At 37.8% G+C, this 22,432-nt stretch overlaps 2 protein-coding genes across 2 annotated transcripts; both read right to left on the minus strand.

Moving 5' to 3' along the window:
- Positions 1-1,227: 1,227 nt before the first annotated feature.
- crfb4 (cytokine receptor family member b4) lies at positions 1,228-9,525 on the minus strand. The gene is made up of 7 exons (XM_047815395.1): positions 9,372-9,525; positions 6,552-6,669; positions 5,765-5,931; positions 5,516-5,670; positions 5,233-5,380; positions 2,674-2,828; positions 1,228-2,221 (listed from the first exon to the last, which is right to left on the minus strand). The coding sequence occupies exons 1-7, from the start codon at positions 9,424-9,426 to the stop codon at positions 2,075-2,077; spliced, it is 945 nt and encodes a 314-aa protein (XP_047671351.1). The 5' UTR covers positions 9,427-9,525; the 3' UTR covers positions 1,228-2,074.
- A 3,254-nt stretch (positions 9,526-12,779) lies between these two features.
- LOC125141382 (interferon alpha/beta receptor 2-like) lies at positions 12,780-20,667 on the minus strand. The gene is made up of 6 exons (XM_047814559.1): positions 20,460-20,667; positions 18,707-18,836; positions 17,867-18,042; positions 16,980-17,113; positions 13,972-14,128; positions 12,780-13,826 (listed from the first exon to the last, which is right to left on the minus strand). Exons 1-6 carry the CDS (start codon positions 20,524-20,526, stop codon positions 13,678-13,680), a joined length of 813 nt encoding a protein of 270 aa, XP_047670515.1. The 5' UTR covers positions 20,527-20,667; the 3' UTR covers positions 12,780-13,677.
- Positions 20,668-22,432: the final 1,765 nt, after the last annotated feature.

Genomic DNA, 22,432 nt, shown 5'->3' on the forward strand with positions numbered 1-22,432 from the left:
CAGGAGTGTCTAATGACAGACAGACAGAAGCTACTCAAATGTAAATTAATGACTGAACAAGCATTGATTCAGAAGGAACACGGGCTGCACAGTTGTTTTTGAGATTGTAAAGCAGGGGTGTCAAACTCAAATTCACAGTGGGCCAAAATATAAGACTGAGATAAAGTCACGGGCCAAACTGAATATTTATTGAAAAATTAACTGCAATTGATATGTAATGTTCAACCTTTTCCATATGGAAACAAACTTTAGTTTTACTTGAACACAGGATTTGGAACAACCAGATTTGATATTACAATCACATAAAATTAAATTTGAAATAAAAGACTCATCAGTGGTGTTTCTTTCATTCATTCATTCATTCGAACTTCTCGGGTCACGGGGAGCCTGTGCTCAGGCGTCATCGGGCATCGAGGCAAGATACACCCTGGACGGAGTGCCAACCCATCTCAGGGCACACAGACTCTCATTCACTCACGCACTCACACACTATGGACAATTTTCCATAGATGCCAATCAACTTACCATGCATGTCTTTGGACTGGGGGAGGAAACCGGAGTACCCAGAGGAAACCCCGAGGCGAGAACATGCAAACTCCACACACACAAGGCGGAGGTGGGAATCAAACCCCCAACCCTGGAGGTGTGAGGCGAACGTGCTAACCACTAAGCCACCATGCCCCCTTGTTCATTTCTTATTTAAATAAATAAAATAAATTATGTCTCTCTTTGTATCATTTTAAGTTCCTTTTTGAAGTGGATCTTTTTCAAAACCAACAACAAAACAACCAAAAATAATAATTTCATTCAATGAAAATCCAACTTTTCGACTATTAACAGTTCATGCCTTGGAGTAGAAAAGGTGCATAAAGGAAGCATATATTCAAACTCAGTTTGCTACACTCTGATTTACTTTGCATATTGATCACATTGATTCTTTCCTTTTATCTGGGCACACGATGTCGCAAACTCTGAATACACTTTTTGACAAACTCTCCCTCATTAAAGGGCCGGGCAGATTTTGCAATCTCTGCTGCCACAATAAAGCTTTACAGTCTTTACAGCAGCTTCACTTTTTGATTTTGCTTCCATGAATGGAGTTAATCAGTTTGAAACTGTATAAAAGAGTTCAACAGATGCTTCATGGACCGAATTGGTCTACTTTTGGCATCAAAACCCTGAGACTCAGAGAGCTGTTTTTTAAAAGAAACTTCCTCTGGAAAACCATTTGTAATATAGAGGACCTGTTTGGCACAAAGCTTTCTTCATCACACAGGCTCTCATATTTATTCACATACAAAGAACTTCATGACAAAACAAAGTGTTGCTGTTTACATGTAGACCTGTAATCACAATAAAGTAGAAAACCTTGCTCAATTCTAATCAACACAACATTAACACAGTACAAGAGTTTCATCAGATAAATGTATTTGGGCAAACAATCTGAACAATATAGCAGTTGATGATCCAAAAGGCTCCACATTGGTAGTGCTGGGATTTGAGCGTCAAGCCTTCAAATCAATATCCCAAAATCTCTGTTCATTCATATACTAGATAAAAATCACAACAGAGGAACAATTAATACACACACACACACACACACTCAAATGATATTATAAAAGCTGATCTGTATAATCTTATTACAAGTTATGTGCTGATTAGCTTTGGATTGACCCCAAAACATATCAGCAATACTGTAGGTAGGTTTACTGGAAATGTATAATAAAATAAAAATATCTTATAAAGTGCAATATGAAAATCAAACTCCACTAAATATTTTGCTCGCTTTAAAAAAATATCGAACAATGCAGAAAAATGCAATTCTGTAAATCTTTCCTAGTGTCCCTTTAGAGAATGGGATAAAAAAAGCTTTTTAAACCACTTTTTCACTCGTCTGTATGCTAACAATGTACATGAATATGAAAATGTTCTTCTTAATATAAAAGTGAAGATAAGTTATTGCAGTTGAAGCTCCTTCATCACAGCTGCTGAATTAATCATGTCCTGAAGTCCACTCTATGCCGGATCTCTATGCTGGATCTCCTGTTCGGAGAAAATGTCCTTCATGTCTGCATTACGTCAGTTGTGAGTGTTCTTTCTGTGTGGATTCAGAAGGAACTTCTTCTGCAGTGATGATGCTGATCTCATGGTAAGGCTCCTTGGGCTGAGTGCTGTTCTGCATGGCTAGAAGCATGGCTGAACTGGGACGCTCTGTCAGGTACTGAACATGAGAAACAAGACGTTTTGATTAGAAACAGTACTGACAGGTGATTAGGTGCAAGTAGGAAAAAATACTCAATGTGTAACAATAAAGTCCTGGACCACCACAAGCCCCTGGCAAAAGACAATTCTTTGAACTGTACAGAAATCTTAATGAATGTCAGACACTTTTTCTGCAGTGATGTTCAAATGTTTTCTGATTTGTCTTGGAAAGATTTTTTACACTGGTTTATCTTGCCTTTATCGTTGTGTAAGAAAAGACAATAAAGTGAGGGTGTGAAGCTGAGGGTGTTTTCTTTAGCTGTACAGTTGCAGCTCAAGCCACTATGCTTTTCTTGCCTATCTGAGGTAAATTAGCATGTGCAATTTGACTAGCATATGTCAGAACTGCTTAGCAGATTGTGTGTCTCTCTCTCCCTCTCATGATACTTCTCTTTCTTCACACACATTCACCTGTTTAAAGTGCTCGGGTATTTTGGCCCGCGGGTGTAGAAACCGGATTCCTCTGTAGCCAAACCACACAGTCATGGAAATCAGGAGTACAGAAATCAGAGTGACCAGAAAACTGACAAACAGCACCACAGCTATGAGCCATGAAGCCACCTCATCTACGAAAGAAGTGAGATCACAATGACATATTAGTAAAGAAACATTTTCTTCAAAGCTTGTCATGTTTGAGAGGCTAACAATCTAAAGCTAAACCCCTATAAATTAGCTTGCCGGGTAGAAATGACATGTTTTATGAATTCTCATGATGGCTGTTTTACTGGTTTTTACGACTTCCTGGATATATCAAATTACAACAGACTCCAAATGCAAATCCACACCTGCTGAACTAAATGCACCCATACATACGCACTCACACACACACACACACACACACACACACACACACACACACACACACACACACACACACACACACACACACACACACAATAGACTGAATGAGTTTGTTAAGAACAGAGAGCAAAAAAAAGCATAAACAATTAAGTATAATCAATGGTATGTTTCTATATAGATAAAATATACAGCGATAATGTGAAGCTCTTTCTCATTAATTGATCTGGTCACTGAGAGCAACATTAGGAATACAATTCTGTACATGGAGCTTTTGTGACCGTTTTTTGCTAACCTTAGCCCTAACCCTAACCCCAACCCTAGACCTCATTCAACTCTTAATGGAAAACAGTAAAACAACCATTTTACCAAACCATCGTAGCTATAAGGACAGTTGGGCTTTTCACACTGAGTTTAATTCTCTGTTATCGTCATTCTCAAATCCCACTAGACTGAAGAAAAGACTGGAAGTCTGTTCAGGACAAACTGGATGACAGTCAGATATGACTGAGTATTTAAGGAACTGACTGAAAAATTGGTAGACACAGTAAACACAGTGTCTCAGTAAACACCCGGTCAATTACATGACAGTTAAAATGGCCAAAAAGGTTTAATGTGGAGACATTATTTAAAGGGGTCACAATCCAGGGTTAATTCAGGGTTTAGGAATGTACAGTTAGAACGACAGATGATTAAGAGCCAGGATTAAATGCTAACCTTGGGTGAAGTCTGAGCCGTGTGAAACCTCAAACAACAACTAGATTTGTAAAGTTCGTCGCGACAAACTTTGATGTTGGCTTCGACGGTGCAAGTATTCGCAAAGGCCGGGTGCATTTTGGAGGCGAGTGGACAGAAAGATTGTGAAAGCTACTGGACCGCTAGGTTGCCAATACTTTTGGAGGTGAGCGGACATGAGCATGTGACGTGACCATAATACCCGTGGGGCAGTTCCCCTCATTGTGCTGAGTGTTTTGATATGTCACATGTCCATGTTGTGCAAATTTTTAATTTTGCTTGTTTTTGGGGCGGGGTACATGTGACGTCACGTGACGTCACATGACCAGAATTCCCGTGGGGTAGTTACCCTCATTGTGCTGAGTGTTTTGATATGTCACATGTCCATGTTGTGCAAATTTTTGATTTCGCTTGTTTTGGGGGCGGGGCTACACGTGACGTCACGTGGTGTCGAGTGACGTCACCACGATGGGGACATCCGATGGGGTGCCAATACTTTTGGCAAAAAGTGGCTACTGAGGGTTTGGACATTTCATGTCAATACTGCAGTCATTATGGGATTCTACTTATTATTATACTGCGTGGATCACAGAGAGAGAAGCCGTGTCTGAGCTCTGCACACGCTGTGTGTGTGAGAGCTTAGAGGAATTTTCGGAATTCCCCATTCAAGTCTATGGGATGTTCGATCATCGGCTACGGGAAAACTGAAAATTCCGTCGGAAGTCCGAAATAAAAACTTTGTCCGGAGTAAGGTCCTAAAGAACCTGCCCAAGTTCCGTGTAAATCGCTCGAAAACTTGCCGAGTTATAAACCTCAAAAGTTTATAATGGAAGTCTATGGGAAAAAAGGCCACTTTGAGCTTCCGTACCGGGAATGCCGGAATTCTGATCTCTTAGAAAAATAGAAGCAACAAACTTCAGACCAGGGTCTACGACATATCCAAATTTGGTGCATGTGTCTCGAACGCCCTAGGCCGCATTTTTTTAAATAAATTTTTGTCTAAGAATAATAATAATAATAATAATAATAATAATAATAATAATAATAATAATAATAATAAGCTTATAACGGAAATCAGAATGTTGGCTTCTACAAAGGGTAAAAGTCCTTAGTGTGAGTTTGTGAGTCTTTGTAAAAGGAACAAGGGCAACATCATTATCTGTTACACCGTGGTGCTTTTGAGAATGAGTAATTCCACCCTTTGCTGGTTACCACTGTGCAGCTGTGGGTTTTTAGACTGCACCAAACATGACATTTACATTACTGAGAATTTTATTAAGGTAGTTAAGAAAACGCCAGCTGTGATCTGATTCGGACAACTAGTGCGATATTTATGTAGCTTTCTTTTGAATATAACTCTATACGAGTGCATAGAGTGGATACGTGTATATACAACATTAAAGAATATTAGAGGAACTTTATAAACAGGACACTCACCACTGGCAGTGTTCATTTCACAGGTTATGTTACTCGGGAGGCTGTTTTTTATTTTAGAATCCATAATGATCTTGACTTCCATACAGTAACGTGTGTTTGGTAAAAGTTCCAAGAGCATCACTCTCCTCTGGTCCACCAACTTCACCAACTTGTAGGTAAATAAAAACATTTTCTTTTTGAAAACAATGCAGGATGTAAATTATGCTTTTCTTTGGAAAGAGCAAGAGCAAGAGATCATTGTTATCAAGAAGACGGGGGAAAAAAGTGCAATTTAAATTGTTACCTCTTTCCTATTTTCTTCAGTCCAGTAACGAATTTGATATTTCATGGTTGGATAAGCATCCTTAAGGCTGCTTTTCCTTAGCACAGGTTCTGTGATGTCAACCTCCATTTTCCCTTTTCTGCTCTGCAGCTTCACATCTGGAGCACCAATAACAGCTGCAGAAAAAGACAGTCTTTCATTTCTCTGATAATGGATATATTTGATCCTAGAATTAAATTAGACTTAAGAAAATTGAGTTTCTCCACTCACTGATTTTTTCCAAAGGTTCACACTTAATTTCCATCCAAGCAGAGCTTTTTCCGTTCAGCTCTGTGTGTACTCGAAGTGTGTAATTGCCATAAAGGGTGACTTCGCTGGTGAAATCGCAGCTCAATGACGAAACATTCACACAAACGGCATTGAACGCATTCCACGATCTGAGAACAGAAGAGATGGCACTTCGTTAATAATCAGCAGCAACACATCTCTCACAGCTCAAAGCAGCAATTATCAACATTTAATGTTTAACTGAAATTTAAATGTACATTTACCATGTAATTAAATAATACACAATCACTGGCCACTTTAATAGAAACACTTATACACCTGCTCATTCCTGCAGTCATGCAGGTACAGGTCAAGAGCTTAACATCAGGGATCGGCAATATCTAAAAATGATCATTATAATAATATTTTTAATAATGAAATATTGTAATCAATAATACTGCTGCATCCAACCATCCTCTGTCAATCATCACCCTACTGCCCAAGCCTGGTTCACATCAAACATCAGAACAGGGAAAACTCATTATCTCAGTGATGTCATCACACAGGATGGTGCAAAAAAACAATTAATAATCATCCAGGAAGTGTCTGTTCCTGTAAATGGATCAACTTTCAACTAGGCCAGTGCAGGTATCCATCAAACCTTTAAATAATTAATAAAGCTACAGTGCAGCAGAGAAACTTGATATTTTTTAATCTCTACAATGTACAATGTAGAAAATTCCTTTTTTCCCCACATGACAAAAATCTTGTAGAAGAATTCTGAGCTTACTTGTACTCAGCTGTATATCTGAAGTCTTTCCCAGGGGATGTCTGCGGTGGATCCCATTCCAGAATAAAACCAAGGTTTTCAGATTTAACTCTTAGATTCTGAGGCATAGGGACTTCAGCTGAAGGTGAGAAAAAACACACAGACACACACACACACACAATATTGTAAAGTATACCAGAAATTGCAGTGCTCGATTCGAGTTGGTCACAATGTGTTTTTTCCTCTAATGCACATATAATAATTTCTAAAGTTCTATAATTCACTGAGACTTGTATATCATTGCATATCTTTGTTTTTCAGCTGTTCCCTATTCAGTGATGACACACCAGATTATCCAATCAACACATTTTATTTGACACAGGGTTTATTCTGGATACCCTTCCTGATGGCAACCCTCACATTTTAACCAATGATCCCATTGGATCACCAGGGACAATATAAGAATTAACCAACAAACTAATAACCTGTTTTTATTTAAGAAAGAAAAAGATAATCGCTTATAAGATGAAGTTTTATGTAAAGGCTCATCTGTTTAACATTTATGGTAAAAGTAAGGTAAGGTCTTCGATTTGTGGTTTCTTATTCTTATTAATTTCAAGATGAAATGCTGTCTAATATTGTTGTCTCAGAATGATTCAGGTCATGAGCTGGTTTGGCAATGACTATTAATATCTGCTGTAAAGTACGTAATAAGTGGAACTAACTTTGTAGTTTTAGATCCAGAAGTATATACATGTTCATGTAACAGGTGAATAAAATTAACCCCATTGTATGCAACACACACACTCACACTCACAACTCTCGTATTGAGGTGCTCAGTGATTTTAAACATGGCATAGGTAATTGCTATTAGGACATGGAAGCATCTAGTAGCAACAACAGCTCAACCAGAATCACTTACTACAGAGATGCATCGGCAAGCAACATCTGCACAGGCCCTGTGCATCAGGAGCTGGAAATGGGTTTTAATGGCCAAGCAGTTGCACAATCACTTTGTGCAAAATGGTGTAAATGACACTGCACTGGACTCTGGAGCAGTAGACTCTGGAAACATTTTCTGAACATCAGACCTCAACCCAAGGCATACAGCAAAAAATGCCAACACTAAGCCTTTACATGTTTGGATTCTGGGTAGTCTGGGTAATGGATAGCCCATGCAAATTTCACAATAGCCGAAGTTGTATATAGGCAGTCCATACTTTGGCATGCCTGTACAAGTCATATTCGGGGCCACTGTGGTTTAGAGTACATTGAACTAAAACCATTGAACTAGAACGTTTACCCACATTAGCCCAAATGCAGGTTTTCTTCAGACAGCCTGCTCTTTCTACGCATAGAATTCACTTGAATAAGAAGAATATAGAGCCTCCCAACATTATTGAGGAAAATCCATATGATTGATTGGTTGGACTAGGGATTTTTACTCTCACACTTATAGCTGCCTGGAAGAAGAGGGACAGTTAGCATTGTGCTACATCATTATGCCAATTTGTAGGCCTATTTACTGATCTTTTTTTAAATATGCCATACCGAAAATTCATTATAATAATGTTGTATATTATTAGACCAGGGGGGGCACGGTGGCTTAGTGGTTAATAGCACGTTTGCCTCACACCTCCAGGGTTGGGGGTTTGATTCCTGCCTCCGCCTTGTGTGTGTGGAGTTTGCATATTCTCCCCGTGCCTCGGGGGTTTCCTCCGGGTACTCCGGTTTCCTCCCCCGGTCCAAACACATGCATGGTATGTTGATTGGCATCTCTGGAAAAATTGGCCGTAGTGTGTGATTGCATGAGTGAATGAGAGAGTGTGTGTGCCCTGCAATGGGTTGGCACTCCGTCCAGGGTGTATCCTGCCTTGATGCCCGATGATGCCTGAAATAGGCACAGGCTCCCCGTGACCCGAGGTAACTCGGATAAGGGTAGAAAATGAATGAATGAATGAATGAATTAATTAATTATTAATTAGTCCAGTCTGCTTCCACATAAAATACTGCTTAAAGACAATCAGCTGTTAACAGAGTTTATATGCAAAATCTGTTTTTTTTTTTATATCTGTATTCTCTATCAAAAATACTGTGAAATATATGAAAAGCCTGGCATGGGCTTAAATAGTATGCAGTGCACCAATTAAGCCTAAAGGCGCTCCAAACAAACTCACATTATCATTCATGGTTCGAATCTAACAGACTCCTAAATACCAGTCAATCATCAATCCAATTATTCTTACAGTCCAAACTCAATCATTCCCACAGTAAAAACAGTGAAGCTCACATCAGGACAGAGGTATGGCACAATGTCACACCAATGAGAAAATCCCTAATCGTCAACTGTGGGCGACCCTGAAGGCTCGATAAAGGCAGCCTACAGTAAGCTGACGTCTGCCACTGGGGATTTACACTGTGTTAAAACATTGGACTCACATCACTGGCCCACGTTGGGCTGCCCATGATGGCTGTGCATGGGTCTTTGCTGGGTAATTTTGTAGAAAACTTTCCCAGAAGAGAGGAGACAACATTTGTCAGAGCAACAAATGTAGTTCAATTCCAGATTTAGCTTAAAGTGAAGATGTTTTCTTAGGTAACAGAGAAATAGATATTTAACAATATAACTTTAGAGTAACTTAAGGTTTTCTTCTTTTAATATTTAATTTTGAGAGAAAGAGAGAGAGAGACAGAGAGACAGAGAGCGAGATAGAGAGAGAGAGATAAATTACATTCCAAATCATTACGAAAAAAGAAGAGACAAAGAAAACAGGTTTCAAACTACAGCGAACAACGAGACAAAGTTTCATACAACAGAATAAAAAAATGCGTAAAACTCACCTGTAAGAACAGACATGAAACAGATCGATATAGTGATAATTAGTGTTGAAATCATGATTCCTGAAGTAATAAGGTGATCAGAAGTAGATCACTCCTAGGTCGGAAAACAGAACTCTTCTTCTTCTTCCGTGTTTGTTTTGTTCCAGTTAAGTTCAGCAGTTTGGGGCGGAGACTGAAGGGAAAATCAAAACGAAACCAAGACACCGGTTGTGGGGTTTTCCCTTGAGGATACACAACAAAAACCTACAAAGAAAAGGCGACGATGGGACAATGTAAATGCTAATAATACTGGACAATGATTCAAACTTCTAAACACTGTGACATGCAGAAACCCATTCTTTTGTCCTCTCCATCTCCTCCATCTCCTCCATCTCCTCCTCTTTACACATGACTGTGTACTGATCACCATCATTAAGTTTTTAATGACACCACATTCATATGCTGTATATCAAACTGCCTACTGGGAGGAAGTAGCTATAATCACAATAACTTCCCCCTTAATGTCTGCAAAGAGTCATTGTTGGTTTCAGAAAGCAGGAGCATGCAGCCCTGTGTGTACTGAGCACCACAGTGGAAAAGAGAGCAGTCTCAAGTTACTAGGAATACACATTACAGAAGAAGACCTCACATTTTATAAGAAAAGCCCACCAGCACCTCTATGCTCTGAGTCGGGGAAAAGTCACCAGTACGTTGTCGTGGCCACATTACCTTATAGTGCATCTCTTCTGTACCCAAACACAACCAGATTCCAGTAACCCAGGACTTGACCTGGGTTTCTGTTAATGTGTGACTTTGTTACAGTGTGTATGCTGCTTACTTAAGGTCTTATGCCATATTAGGGCCAGTTTCATTCAATTACAGTATATTATGGTGGGCTGGTACAAATAATAGCTGGGCAATTAGTGGCAGTGGCTCCAACACCTAATCGCTAAGCACCTGAACTGGGGCAGAAATAGCCGAGAGATGGGTCTGCTTTAGGGCACTTGTTGAAGGCTGGGAAGGAGAATGCTTGTGGAGGATAAACTGGATAGATTTTCAATCCAACTTTCAATAAAACTTCCAATAAAAAAAAGCGTGTCGTTCTCACAGTAGAATGAGGCAAGTGGTGAAAAACGATTCTATGCTGCAGGGGTGCTGCTTTTTTTTTTGTGTGTGGCTGCTGCAGACAGATCAGAAAGATCATTGTCCATTGGCTGTAGGCTGCCCACCCAAGACACCCCTGCTCACTGCTGTCGTCATAGGTTATTTTAGGCTAACATTTTATACATTTGCACTTGTAGCTACTGTAGCTAAATTACATTCTGTTATGCACTTCACTTCTGCACTTCACTTCTGAAAGCAAAGTAAATGTGAATTGAATTACATGGAAACAGTGGATAAAAAAAGATGTTCTCCACAACCCTGTTAAAACTGTATGCTTTTAAGTTGTTAGTTTTAGCAAGTGAACATATCTTGAATATATTAAAAATATAACTTGAGTTTTTTTTTTTATAAGAAGATTACAAGAGAACAAATAAGTTTATTATATTTGGAATTTCTGTTTGACTTTTTCTAATCCTACAATTAGAAAATAATTTAAATGATCCGAAGAGAAAAAGATTTTTTTTGCATCAAACAAAATTCTGTCTTGCCCCAATTTTAGAGAAGCATCTTGTTCTTGGTGACGTCACTTTGGTGCTCCACTTTCTCCACTTGTTAATCAGTGATCAGTGAAGACCTGCATGAGTACATGACTATTCAGGATAGTCATGTTATTAAAAGTGTGAAAAGATTTTCAGATTAGTTTTTTTATTACTCTATTGGATACTCGGGGCACGGTGGCTTAGTGGGTAGCACATTCGCCTCACACCTCCAGGGTCGGGGTTCGATTCCCGCCTCCGCCTTGTGTGTGCGGAGTTTGCATGTTCTCCCCGTGCCTCGGGGGTTTCCTCCGGGTACTCCGGTTTCCTCCCCTGGTCCAAAGACATGCATGGTAGGTTGATTGGCATCTCTGGAAAATTGTCCGTAGTGTGTGATTGCATGAGTGAATGAGAGTGTGTGTGTGCCCTGCGATGGGTTGGCATTCCGTCCAGGGTGTATCCTGCCTTGATGCCCGATGACGCCTGAGGCACAGGCTCCCCGTGACCCGTGGTAGTTCGGATAAGCGGTAGAAAATGAGATGAGATGAGAGATTCTATTGGATGCTATATCATGTTCAAGTTGAAAATGATCTGAAATCATTTATCTTTTCATTTTTAACATGACAAAACCATGCAATCTTACAGGGGGGTGTAGACTTTTACATCCCATCTGTACAGTTCTGCAGACTGCAGGTTTTCCTCAACTGAAAAATAATAATAATAATAATAATAATAACAATTCCTTCCATCCATCCATCCATCTTCTACCGCTTATCTGGGGCCTGGTCGCGGGGGCAGCAGACCAAGCAGGGATGCCCAGACTTTCCTCTCCCCAGACACTTCCTCCGGCTCTTCCGGGGGAATACCGAGGAGTTCCTAGGCCAGCCGAGAGACACAGTCACTCCAGCGTGTCCTAGGTCTTCCCCGGGGCCTCCTCCTGTTTGGACATGTCCAGAACACCTCCCCGGGGAGGCGTCCAGGAGGCATCCGAAACAGATGCCCCATGTCCCAGAGCCAGATTACGTGTCCGGGGATTGGGTTGCCGAGGCCCTGCCTTCGACTGCCACCCAATCCACAATGCACCGGCCCCTTACGGTTCCTCCTGCAGGTGGTGGGCCCACGGGAGATAATAATTCTAATAATAATAATACTTCTTCTTCTTCTTCAATTCAAAATTGTCAGATTACAACATTCTGTTCTGTTTACCCCCGAAACTTAAAAAAAATGGGCGTAAATATTTATTTTGTATTCCACTAAAAGATAATAATTTTATAGAAAACGCACAAAGCATAAATACCTTTGTACTAAAGACACCAGTATGTGAATGTTCTTTTATAAGCACCATGTGATGTAAAAATGTACAGTTGTAATTCTTGACAAATCGCTGTTGTATAAGGATAGTACTGTCTCTGACATATTAGTCCAAAATTACTCAAAATAATCTGTGTTAAATGTTGTTTTTTTCTTCTTCTGATTAATATTATTATTACTCTTAGTAGTAGTATTAGTTGCAGTTGGATTCACTCTATCCTGGGTCAATTCCCACAGATATATTGCAGGCTGTATTTTTGATTTATTAGGAGGATTTGTAAACACATAATAATGCTGCTCCTGGCCAGACCATATCACACAGAACTAATGAATAGTGCTGATAATGAATGTACCTTCATGACTATTGCAATACTGCTATTAACATACTGCTTCCCACTGATGATGCAAATCTCTCAGAATAACCACAGAAAAGTCAATTCTCAAGGTGCCATTGGCGTTCAATGAAAAAAGTACCTCCTGACCTGAGTTCAACCTGAGTTGAAAATTTATTTTTTCTGAGTGACAGGGAGTCTTCTTACAGGGAGTCCCAGTCAAGACAGCAGCACAGAAAAGAACAATTTCACACATTAAAACATACATAATACATCAAAATAACACAAGAGAATAATAAAAGAGAAGGGATACAGAGGCCATACCAGTTATATCCATAACATACTTCACTTCTGCTCAAAAATAATCTAAAACAACAAGCAGTTTGTAAAAATAAAAAACTCTGGAAACACTTAAATAAGTTAATGCAGTCGATATATAACTAGTATTATAATAATTGCTGGTATAATAATTAATAATGTGTGCCAAATTGTAGTTTGGGCCTAAGAGGATGTGCTCTTACATCCTGTCTTTAAAAAATATTAACATTAAATATAAGAGATTTAGTCATGATTTGCCATTTTGGGATTTTAGGCTACTAGTTAAAAGCTGTCTTACCCTGACCAACATAACAACCATTTTGTTCTAATTTAACAGGTTTGTTCCTTAATCAGAAAAATGACTTTCCCACAGACACATTTATCCATCTGTGGTCATTGTAGAAATTTTAAAAATCACTGAAGACCCTGTGACACTGTCAATCTGAGAGCAATTCCAGTATGCATCATTGTCATTGTCATACTGTCCTCTGTCTGAGAGCGATTACTTATGAAAAGTCACTGCTAAAGCCACCAAGACTCTGAAACTGCTCTGAAACATTATTAACATTAAAACAAACCAAAAATAATTGTATGATTATTCCTTTATAAACAAGTAAGTAATATTAATAATGCATTGATAAGATGTATAAAGATGCATGCACTCTTCACTGATCCTGCTTTGTTCTGGTGTTGAGCAGAAGAACGTGAAGATTCTTCTTAAGTTTCTCACCTTCGGTCCAGCAAAAGTAAGAAACTCATTAAAGCTTGCTGAGGTGGTGTGTGGAGGTTACTCAGCTTCCCGGAGTAGATCAGACATGTACAGAGAAGCAACACCAAGAGGAAGACTGCACACAGAACACTCAAAAAGATGCCCACTGGTGGACATAAGGAATAAAATGAATAAAATGTCAACGGTTAGCATGTTACTAATGACATTACTTTTCATGGAAAAACCGACAAGGTGAAAATGTGATGTCTACTGTTTCTTTAAATTTGAAAACCTGTGTTGAGAGGCTGTACCTGTGTTGAGAGGCTGTGAACTGGTGTAGGCACACTGAGGTTCAGAAGAAATGGCAGGGTTTTTAAATCTTTTTACTGCAGTAGCTGTGATGCAGTACTCCACTCCCGGTTCTAGGTAGTTGATCAGAGTCTCTCCACTGGAGGCTTTCATAACAAACTGAGAAACTCGAACAAAAAACAAAAATTCTTGGTGTCTCTTTTCATAGTCAAATTTTATAATAGCTTTTAATAGATAACATACACACCAACATACAATATAATCTGAAAAAAAAAAGACCTTAAAATAACCCTTGAATAAAATATAAGAAACATTAAGAATATTCATATTAAAAATATTGAATATGTAAAGTGTATACTTTTCTAAACAGTTGCTTAGGGACCATGAAACATGGCCTCTATGGCCGCCAATTCCCAGCAACCACCAACATGCTCAGTCATTGGACTTTTGATTACATTCACCTGTTCCTAATTGTGCACAGTTGTTCTTTTTTTTTTTACCAGTTATAGGTTCTGAGCCATTTATATAGCTTTGGTTTTCTGTGTTTTTTTTATTATCTTTTATTGATTGCCCTTAATTTCTCCTTCTTTCCATTACTTTTGACCTAAAAGGTTTTTTTTAATGTTTTTTGTGACCGTCTCTACTTCGGTTTTATCTGTTAAACATGTATCTCATAAACTTGCATCCAACATGAGAGTCTGTATCATGTCACGTCTAGGTGTATATTGTAGGAAGAAATTCTTGTTTTGAACACACTGAACAAAATTTCACTATACTGCTGTTCATATGTAAGGTTTCTTTCTATGTCTTCTGATTTGCAATACTCAGAAACCAAAATTAGAACTAAACCACACTCACTTTGCATTGAACTAAGTACATTTTCCATGAAGACCTTTTTAGAGCCCTGTGCATGTCTGTATAGCAACCACAAACCAGTATGTGATGTGACTATGTAGAAATCCCCATGTTGTGGTTTAGGAGATAGAAGAGGCTGTTTACAATCAAAGGAAGTTATTCTTTACATTCTGCTGAAAAGATCGCAATAGAGCGGAAAAGATGCCTCATTATCTTACAAACAAAAGCTTAGTTTTTTTTAAACTATAGCTCAGTTACATAAAAAAAAGAAAGAAAGAGTGAACCGGTGGTCATCTCAAGCTCATGACCATTCTGAAAGAATCTTTAATCTAAAAAGCTTTAAATAGTATATACATAAAAAATAAACATAAAAGTGGATTAATTGCCCTAAAAGCTGTTGCCCTGAGATTATATGATAAGACACTTCACATGTCTTGTATTGTTGCAGACATGAAAAGTAGCTCAGCTCAGATCTGTACTAACTTATGTAAAAATTACGAACTAACTGATGGGACGCTTTACCCAGTTCCACAATATGCTCATTGTTCTGTGAATGATATCTAAACTACAAACACTGGCCACATCCACATTGTCTCAAAGCAGGTTTACAAGGTATAGAAACAAAATAAAAAATTAAAATTGAAAGTTTAAAATTAAGTTAGTATTTATATCTAACATCTATCCCAAATCAATGTGGTTCAGTTGGATTCTTGGTCCTGATCGAATGCTTGAACCCGGGCTTGATAAAGACCAAGAGCTTCCTTGAAAGATTCTGTTAAATCACACGACTCACCAATTTGTAAGTCAGAACAATTCTTTAATAAACTCCATTGCTTCCTCCTTGAGGAGACATATAGAATAGCATTCAGAGTGTGTTTAAAATATTGCATTAAATGTAGAGCATTCAGAGCCATACTATTGGTTAATGATTATTATTGTATTCTTTTATCATTATATGCTTGTACTGCAAGTATAATATGATGATTGTTATTTTTTTGCTCCTTTCCATGTAAACTCCAAAGACTTACACAGCAAGCTGTGATACTCTGATTATGATATATTCCAATACTTTTCTTATTCTTCAGAATACTTGTCTTGTATTGTTGCTGACATGAAAAGTAGCTCAGTTGAGATCTGTACTAACTTATTTAAAAATTACGAACTAACTGATGGGACGCTTTACCCAGTTCCACAATATGCTCATTGTTCTGTGAATGATATCTAAACTACAAACACTGGCCACCTTCACATTGTCTCAAAGCAGGTTTACAAGGTATAGAAACAGAATAAAAAATTTCAATTTAAAGTTTAAAATTAAGATAGTATTTGTATCTAACATCTATCCCAAATGAGCAAGCCAGAGGTGATGGTGGTGATGAAAAACACCCTAAGAGGATATGAGGAAGAAACCTTTAGAGGAACCAGACCTCATCCTCATTTGGGTGACACTGAAATAATGTAAATGTCAATATTGTTCATTCTACAACAGTTTGTAGATGAGTCGTATTAAGCAACCCAGTGCTCATGAGGAATTACCGGATCTGCTCAATAAATCTGAGGCTACAGGAACATTTGGAAAGCCTCCAGCCATCCACTTTGGGTGAGTTTATGCCCATGCATCCTGTTTCTAGCTGATGTGGTTATCTACATCACATTTGTAGCTCATCCACCTCAAGGTGTCAAATAAGATATTTTTCTGATCGTTACATGATCATTTACTTGGGAATTTCTGTCCTCTCTCATCAAGATATTTACCCTTTATACTATTTAGGATAATTCAGTATTGTTAATGGTTTCATTACAGGTACGTTTCCAATTCTCCACCTCTTTCTCTGTCCTTCTGACGGACAGCAGTTTAGGGAAAGACGTGGTTGTGACCAATTCAACCACTGAAAAGACAGACGAGGCAGGTCTTTTATTTAATTTTAAGTTTTTCTGACTTATTTTATTTGTTTTTTTGTTTTTGTCTTGTTAGAAGAAGACTAAACCTGTCATCAGTTGTGTACAAAAGGTGTTGTACAGGAAAAGTTTTAGAAACAGCCAACAGGAAGTGATGCAACTGGCTTCACCACGTACCTGAAAGTAACATAGTGTCTTCGTTTTTAGTTTTATGAATTAAAGATCAGGGAGATTTTGGACAGCATGCCAGGCTTACCTCTGCCTTGTCTCTAGTCCTGGATACATTGATGGTGTAATCTTGATAAAAGTCCAAAATGGCTGGTGGACTGAGTTTCAAGATGAGGCAGTTCCCACAGCCGGTTAGTGACACAAGTGGAGGTCCCAGAGTCGCTGTGAAGGTCAAACATCAGAAATCACTTGAAGTAAGGAAAAGAATGAATGGAAACTCTATAAAGCTTGCTGGAGTGGTATGTGGAGGTTACCCATCTTACCGGAGTAAATCAGACATGTACAGAGAAGCAACACCTATCAACACTCTCCATTTTATAATGTTTATCAGACTGTGATGCAGATTGTAGACTGTGCAGTTCTATTTTTACAAAGTGAACGAATCCACGCAGTGTTTAGAGCCTTTCACTCACATATGTACATGTGAGAAGTAAAAACTCCATCTGAATTCACTCCAATCCCACAATCACACCGTTCCTTTATTTAACATCATAATCTACGTACTGTACATTTTAGATTGATAGAGAAATCTTAACACTTATGAACAGAAAAAAAATTTATTGTTTTGCTGTTTACTCACTTCCGACTGTCCCCAAAATCCAGAAAATCATTCATAAAGATGTACATTCGGGCCTTAAATTTCTTGGAAAAGTGTGTGAAATGTGAAAAGTGTAGACAGAATGGACAAGGCACAGGCAACAGGCACGTGTCATGTCCAGACTACTCAACTTCTACACTCAGTAATCACCACTGTGGGAATGTCTGCTGCTTACAGTATGTTGGTGGGAGAAACAATAGCGAGGCAGAAGATATAGACCAGTGTGAATTTGGGGATAATCGTAAGTCTGTGTGTGTGTGTGTGTGTGTGTGTGTGTGTGTGTGTGTGTGTGTGTGTGTGTGTGTGTAATTTCTTACTGTCCAACAGCGGAGTAAAGATTTTCGATGTGGTCCAGTTGGATTCTTTGTCCTGATCGAATGCTTGAACCCGGGCTTGATAAAGACCAAAAGCTTCCTTGAAAGATTCTGTCAAATCACACGACTCACCAATTTGTAAGTCAGAACAACTCTTTAATAAACTCCACTGCTTCCTCCTTGAGGGGACATATAGAATAGCATTCAGAGTGTGTTTACAAAATTGCATTAAATGTAGAGCATTCAGAGCCATGCTATTGGTTAATGATTATTATTGTATTCTTTTATCATTATATGCTTGTACTGTAAGTATAATATAATGATTGGTTTTTTTTGCGCCTTTCTATGTAAACTCTAAAGACTTACACAGCAAGCTGTGATGCTATGCTATGATATATTCCAATACTTTTCTTATTCTTCAGAATATTTGTCTGATTGTGTGTTTACTTTTAGTCTTAATCTCCTTGCTGGAAACATTCTAATTAAGTTAGGTTTAAATGCAATGGACTCGGTCGCAATCAAGAATGCATGTGTCTTGTCTAACTATACGCAGTTATCAGTTATACTTGGTAAATGGTCAAAGTAAATATGTGGCCAGTTACTTCTTTACAAAGGGAAGCTGGCGGTGTATAACTTTTTTCATTCAATAAATTAAATTATAAAAACTGTATTTTGTTTTGCTCAGATTGTTATTTTTACTTCAAAAGTAATACATTTATGCATGACAGAAAACAGGAAGTGGCATATACTTCAGTTAACGTTCAATGCTCCAAAATCAATGTTCTAACTTTTTTTCTATAAAATCTATATAGATGATCTAGTGTAACAGGAGCTCCAACTTACTTCTGATTATAGCTCTGCACTCTGAAGTGTGTGAAGGCCGCAGTGCCGGGACCTGGTGTCCACGTGAGCTTGTGCTCCAGATTAAATGAGGTGATGGTTACATTTTGAGGAGATGGGAGTGAACAGTACACTGAGGGAAATATAGAAAAAATTAGATAAACTAAGCAAAATGGAGTATAAGGATTATGCAATCTATGCTTACAGTTCCAGCATTTGGGAGACAACTGAGCAATTGAGGGTTAAGAGCCTTGCTAAGGGGCCCATCAGTGGCAGCTTGGTGGACCTGGGATTGAACTCGCAACCATCCGATTGGTAGCCCAAAACCTTAACCACTAGGCTGCCACACACCCTATGCTCCATTTACTACTGAGGGAAATAAATAACATTGAGCATCACTTTATCCATAAACCAACCAATCAAAAACCAAACGGAAATGAGTACAGAGCTTATTCCCGGCACGGCTCATTTGAGGTGATGGTGGACAGAGAGTCACAACACTTCCAGTTGTTGGTGACTCTCAAAAGTACAGACATAAATAACACTATACATTTAGCTTGGACTATACAAGACAAAACAGACAAGACAAAGTCTATACGAGACAATACAACAAGAGACAATATAGACAGTACGAGTATTAAATAGGAACACAGAGTATATGACAAATCAGTAATGTACATAAAGTGTGAGAGTGCATGGTAGTGCAAATAACAGTATCAAAGGAGTATTATTGTATAATTAACATTTGACAGTTTTAATATACTTTTAAAACACTGTCTGACAACATTTATGTGTTAAAAACCTCACAATGTTAGAGCAAGATTTAATAAACTTTATCTGATATCTAGCAGATCTCTGAGTATATTAGCTGGCAATTAAACAAAACAGAACTAAAGATTATTTTATTTGATTTCATTGAAATATGATGCTCTTCTGGATCAGCTTATTTTTCGTCACTATCTTTGCTTCTTAATGAGCATCGTTCACTAAAAATCTGTACAAAACCCAACACCACGTCACAGAACATGACTTGTGTTGGGAGCGTCACACTGTAGTTCCTACATAACAGCGCTTACATCACATACAAGATGTTTACGTAGATGAGGAGGAACAGTTGTCAGTCATCAGCCAGAAAAGAGTGGATCTGAGACACTTAGTTACAGCTACAGTTGAGGTTAGAAATTTACACATGCCATGCAAAATCTGCACAATGTCTTTTTGTTAATGAGGTATCATAAAAATTTTTTTTTTTTACTGCCTTGAATAAGCTATTTCACTGATTATTCATACCACACACTTGAAATTAAAGTGCTAGTGGCTTTAAATGCACTATCGTGTGTGTGTGTTCACATGAATATACAGTATATTCAGCAGCTGATGAGGTAAATCTAACATAGCATGCATTCAGGTTTTAGTAAAACCATAAATCATGTAAAGAAGTGATCTACATGATTTTTTTTAAGTCTTAAGAGTCATATTTTCAGCAAATACTCAAATGTTCTGATACTCAAATATACTAAACTTCACTTTATTGTGAATGCAGAAATCTGGATGTTGTGCCACAATATATAATTGTAATGGGAGAAGACTATAATAAAGAAGACAAACAGTAAATCTTATCTTCTAAATATGCTAAATATATTTACATGATAAATATTCTGTACTTAATAAAGATCTTCAGTGCTTATTAAAAAAAAACGTACACCTAGAGGAAATGAAAACATCTGTCGGAGATAAACACAAAACTTTCCCATACCTTTGTGTATTAATAAGAAAAAAATGGTCCACACTCCCAGTATCCATAGCTGTCGTGAGCAATGCATCCCGGCTGACCGCAGTGTAGGTGTGTTAGTGATGTGTGTGTGAGAATTTAACCATAGGTGTGAGTGAAGACTTTAAGGCAGTGTGTGTTCAACATCTGCGGATGGGTTTTGTATTGGTGCTGCAGAAAACTTAAGTTTCCATTTCCTCACAAGTCCCTCCCTGTGCACAGAGATCACAAAAACCTCATACACACAATGATACACACACATGCAAGGACACACACGCACACATGCCAACACACAATATACATGTGACGTACAGCAAATTCACTCATTTTTCATTTCTAATTTTCCCATTTTTGTAACTTTTGGTTATTTCATAATTTCATTTTTTTAAAGGTAAATTACAATGCTTTAAGACATTCTGTGTTTGCAAGAATGAAAAACATGATAATCAATACATCCGTACACAGATTTACAGCTAGGGAAGGTATATCATATATAATACTAATATAATTATAAATATTAATTATAATATTTATTCTAATTATATTTAATATGAAATATTTTTTGATAAAGATTCAGTTTTGATTCCAGGTTTTCTAGAATTTCTGCAGCATAAAGACCGGATATACTGTTTACACCACCCTGTGATCCCTTTAGCCATGTATTTCCTACTACTTTATTATGCTCAAAGCAAATCTTCTGTTCTTGAACCCAGTGCTAATTTAGCATTATTTGCAACTAAATTAAAACATTACATAAATCTCTACTACCAAAACTAAAAATACAGCACATTTTACTGTACCAAAATCCCTTTTCCATTGGAAATACAGTATACACTCTCAAGAAACTGTACCAAAAACCCAGAGTTTATTCCAAATATACTGTACCAACAATCATCACTTCAGTATTAAAAAAAATGAAAAAATTAACATGAACATGCTGGCAAGAAGGCTCATGTGAAATACTAAGACATTACAATGTTAACACTTATCTTCTTTACATGAAACTATCTCTGTGCTTCGACTTTCAAAACAGCTTGAGATCCTGGCTACAAAAAGATACTGATCCAGCTAGTCATAAACCTATGCTTCTGAGGAAGTGTAAACCATAGCATGAAATGAAACCAACAGCTTTTCTATTTAACACAGAGTTACAAATCAACATCATGGTCAATACTGAACATGATCCAATAGAAAATATATATAAAATATAAAAATAAATAATTAAAAAAAAAAAATCATGATTTGGTGTATAACGTCTCGGCACATACTCTATACTGTGATTACTGTGAAATGTAATATTTGATGAAATAAATGTGAATTACTGTTAAACTCTGCAATTTTTTTATATTTGAAATGTTAAATACATTAAGCTACCAGAGAAAAAAATCGATTAAAAATGACTGCATTCGATAGAACTTGGAATTCTGTTATTTATGAGCAACATAGTAAGGGAAAAAATGGTCATCTTTTGTTGTCCATCCATCTTAGATTATAACACAAAAGAGACCAGACTGAGCATAGAGTGAAAGAGTGCCATGAAACTAAAATGAGGTACTGCTATTATTAAAGGTGGGGTCTCCGTTGTTTGAAAGCCAATGTTGACATTTGAAATCACCAAAACAAACACGTCCCTAACCCAAATGGGTCCCACCCCTGTATTGATAGCTCAGCCCACACATACATACATAACCCAGGCAACTAATGGAAAGAAATGTGCTACAAATATCATCATAGCTGAAGGGAAGAACAATACGATTGCAGATAAACAAACAAGCAAAAATGACACACAAGCATAATCATGCAAAGGACGGCATATATTAGTTCTGTGTAACAAAGCTAAACCAACGTTACTCACCTATCAAGAAGGAAAAAAGCACCTCCGCGTCTTAAGTAAAGTTGGCCGAATATTTACAGATTCGAGTTTCCCGAGTCAATAACTCCTGAGCTAAACGCTGTTG

This window comes from Tachysurus fulvidraco, chromosome 6, assembly GCF_022655615.1.
Source record: "Tachysurus fulvidraco isolate hzauxx_2018 chromosome 6, HZAU_PFXX_2.0, whole genome shotgun sequence".
NCBI classification, from domain to species: Eukaryota; Metazoa; Chordata; class Actinopteri; order Siluriformes; family Bagridae; genus Tachysurus; species Tachysurus fulvidraco.

Excerpts from the sequence above, each read along its gene's own strand:
- crfb4 (XM_047815395.1), bottom strand. The coding sequence starts at position 9,426 with ATGATTTCAACACTAATTATCACTATATCGATCTGTTTCATGTCTGTT. Across the intron at positions 6,670-9,371 it reads TTTCATGTCTGTTCTTACAG|CTGAAGTCCCTATGCCTCAG; the intron begins GTGAGTTTTACG and ends TCTCACCTTCAG. Across the intron at positions 2,222-2,673 it reads TACCCGAGCACTTTAAACAG|TACCTGACAGAGCGTCCCAG; the intron begins GTGAATGTGTGT and ends TCTCATGTTCAG.
- LOC125141382 (XM_047814559.1), bottom strand. The coding sequence starts at position 20,526 with ATGCATTGCTCACGACAGCTATGGATACTGGGAGTGTGGACCATTTTT. Across the intron at positions 18,837-20,459 it reads TTTCTTATTAATACACAAAG|TGTACTGTTCACTCCCATCT; the intron begins GTATGGGAAAGT and ends TATTTCCCTCAG. Across the intron at positions 17,114-17,866 it reads CTTTACTCCGCTGTTGGACA|CGACTCTGGGACCTCCACTT; the intron begins GTAAGAAATTAC and ends TGACCTTCACAG.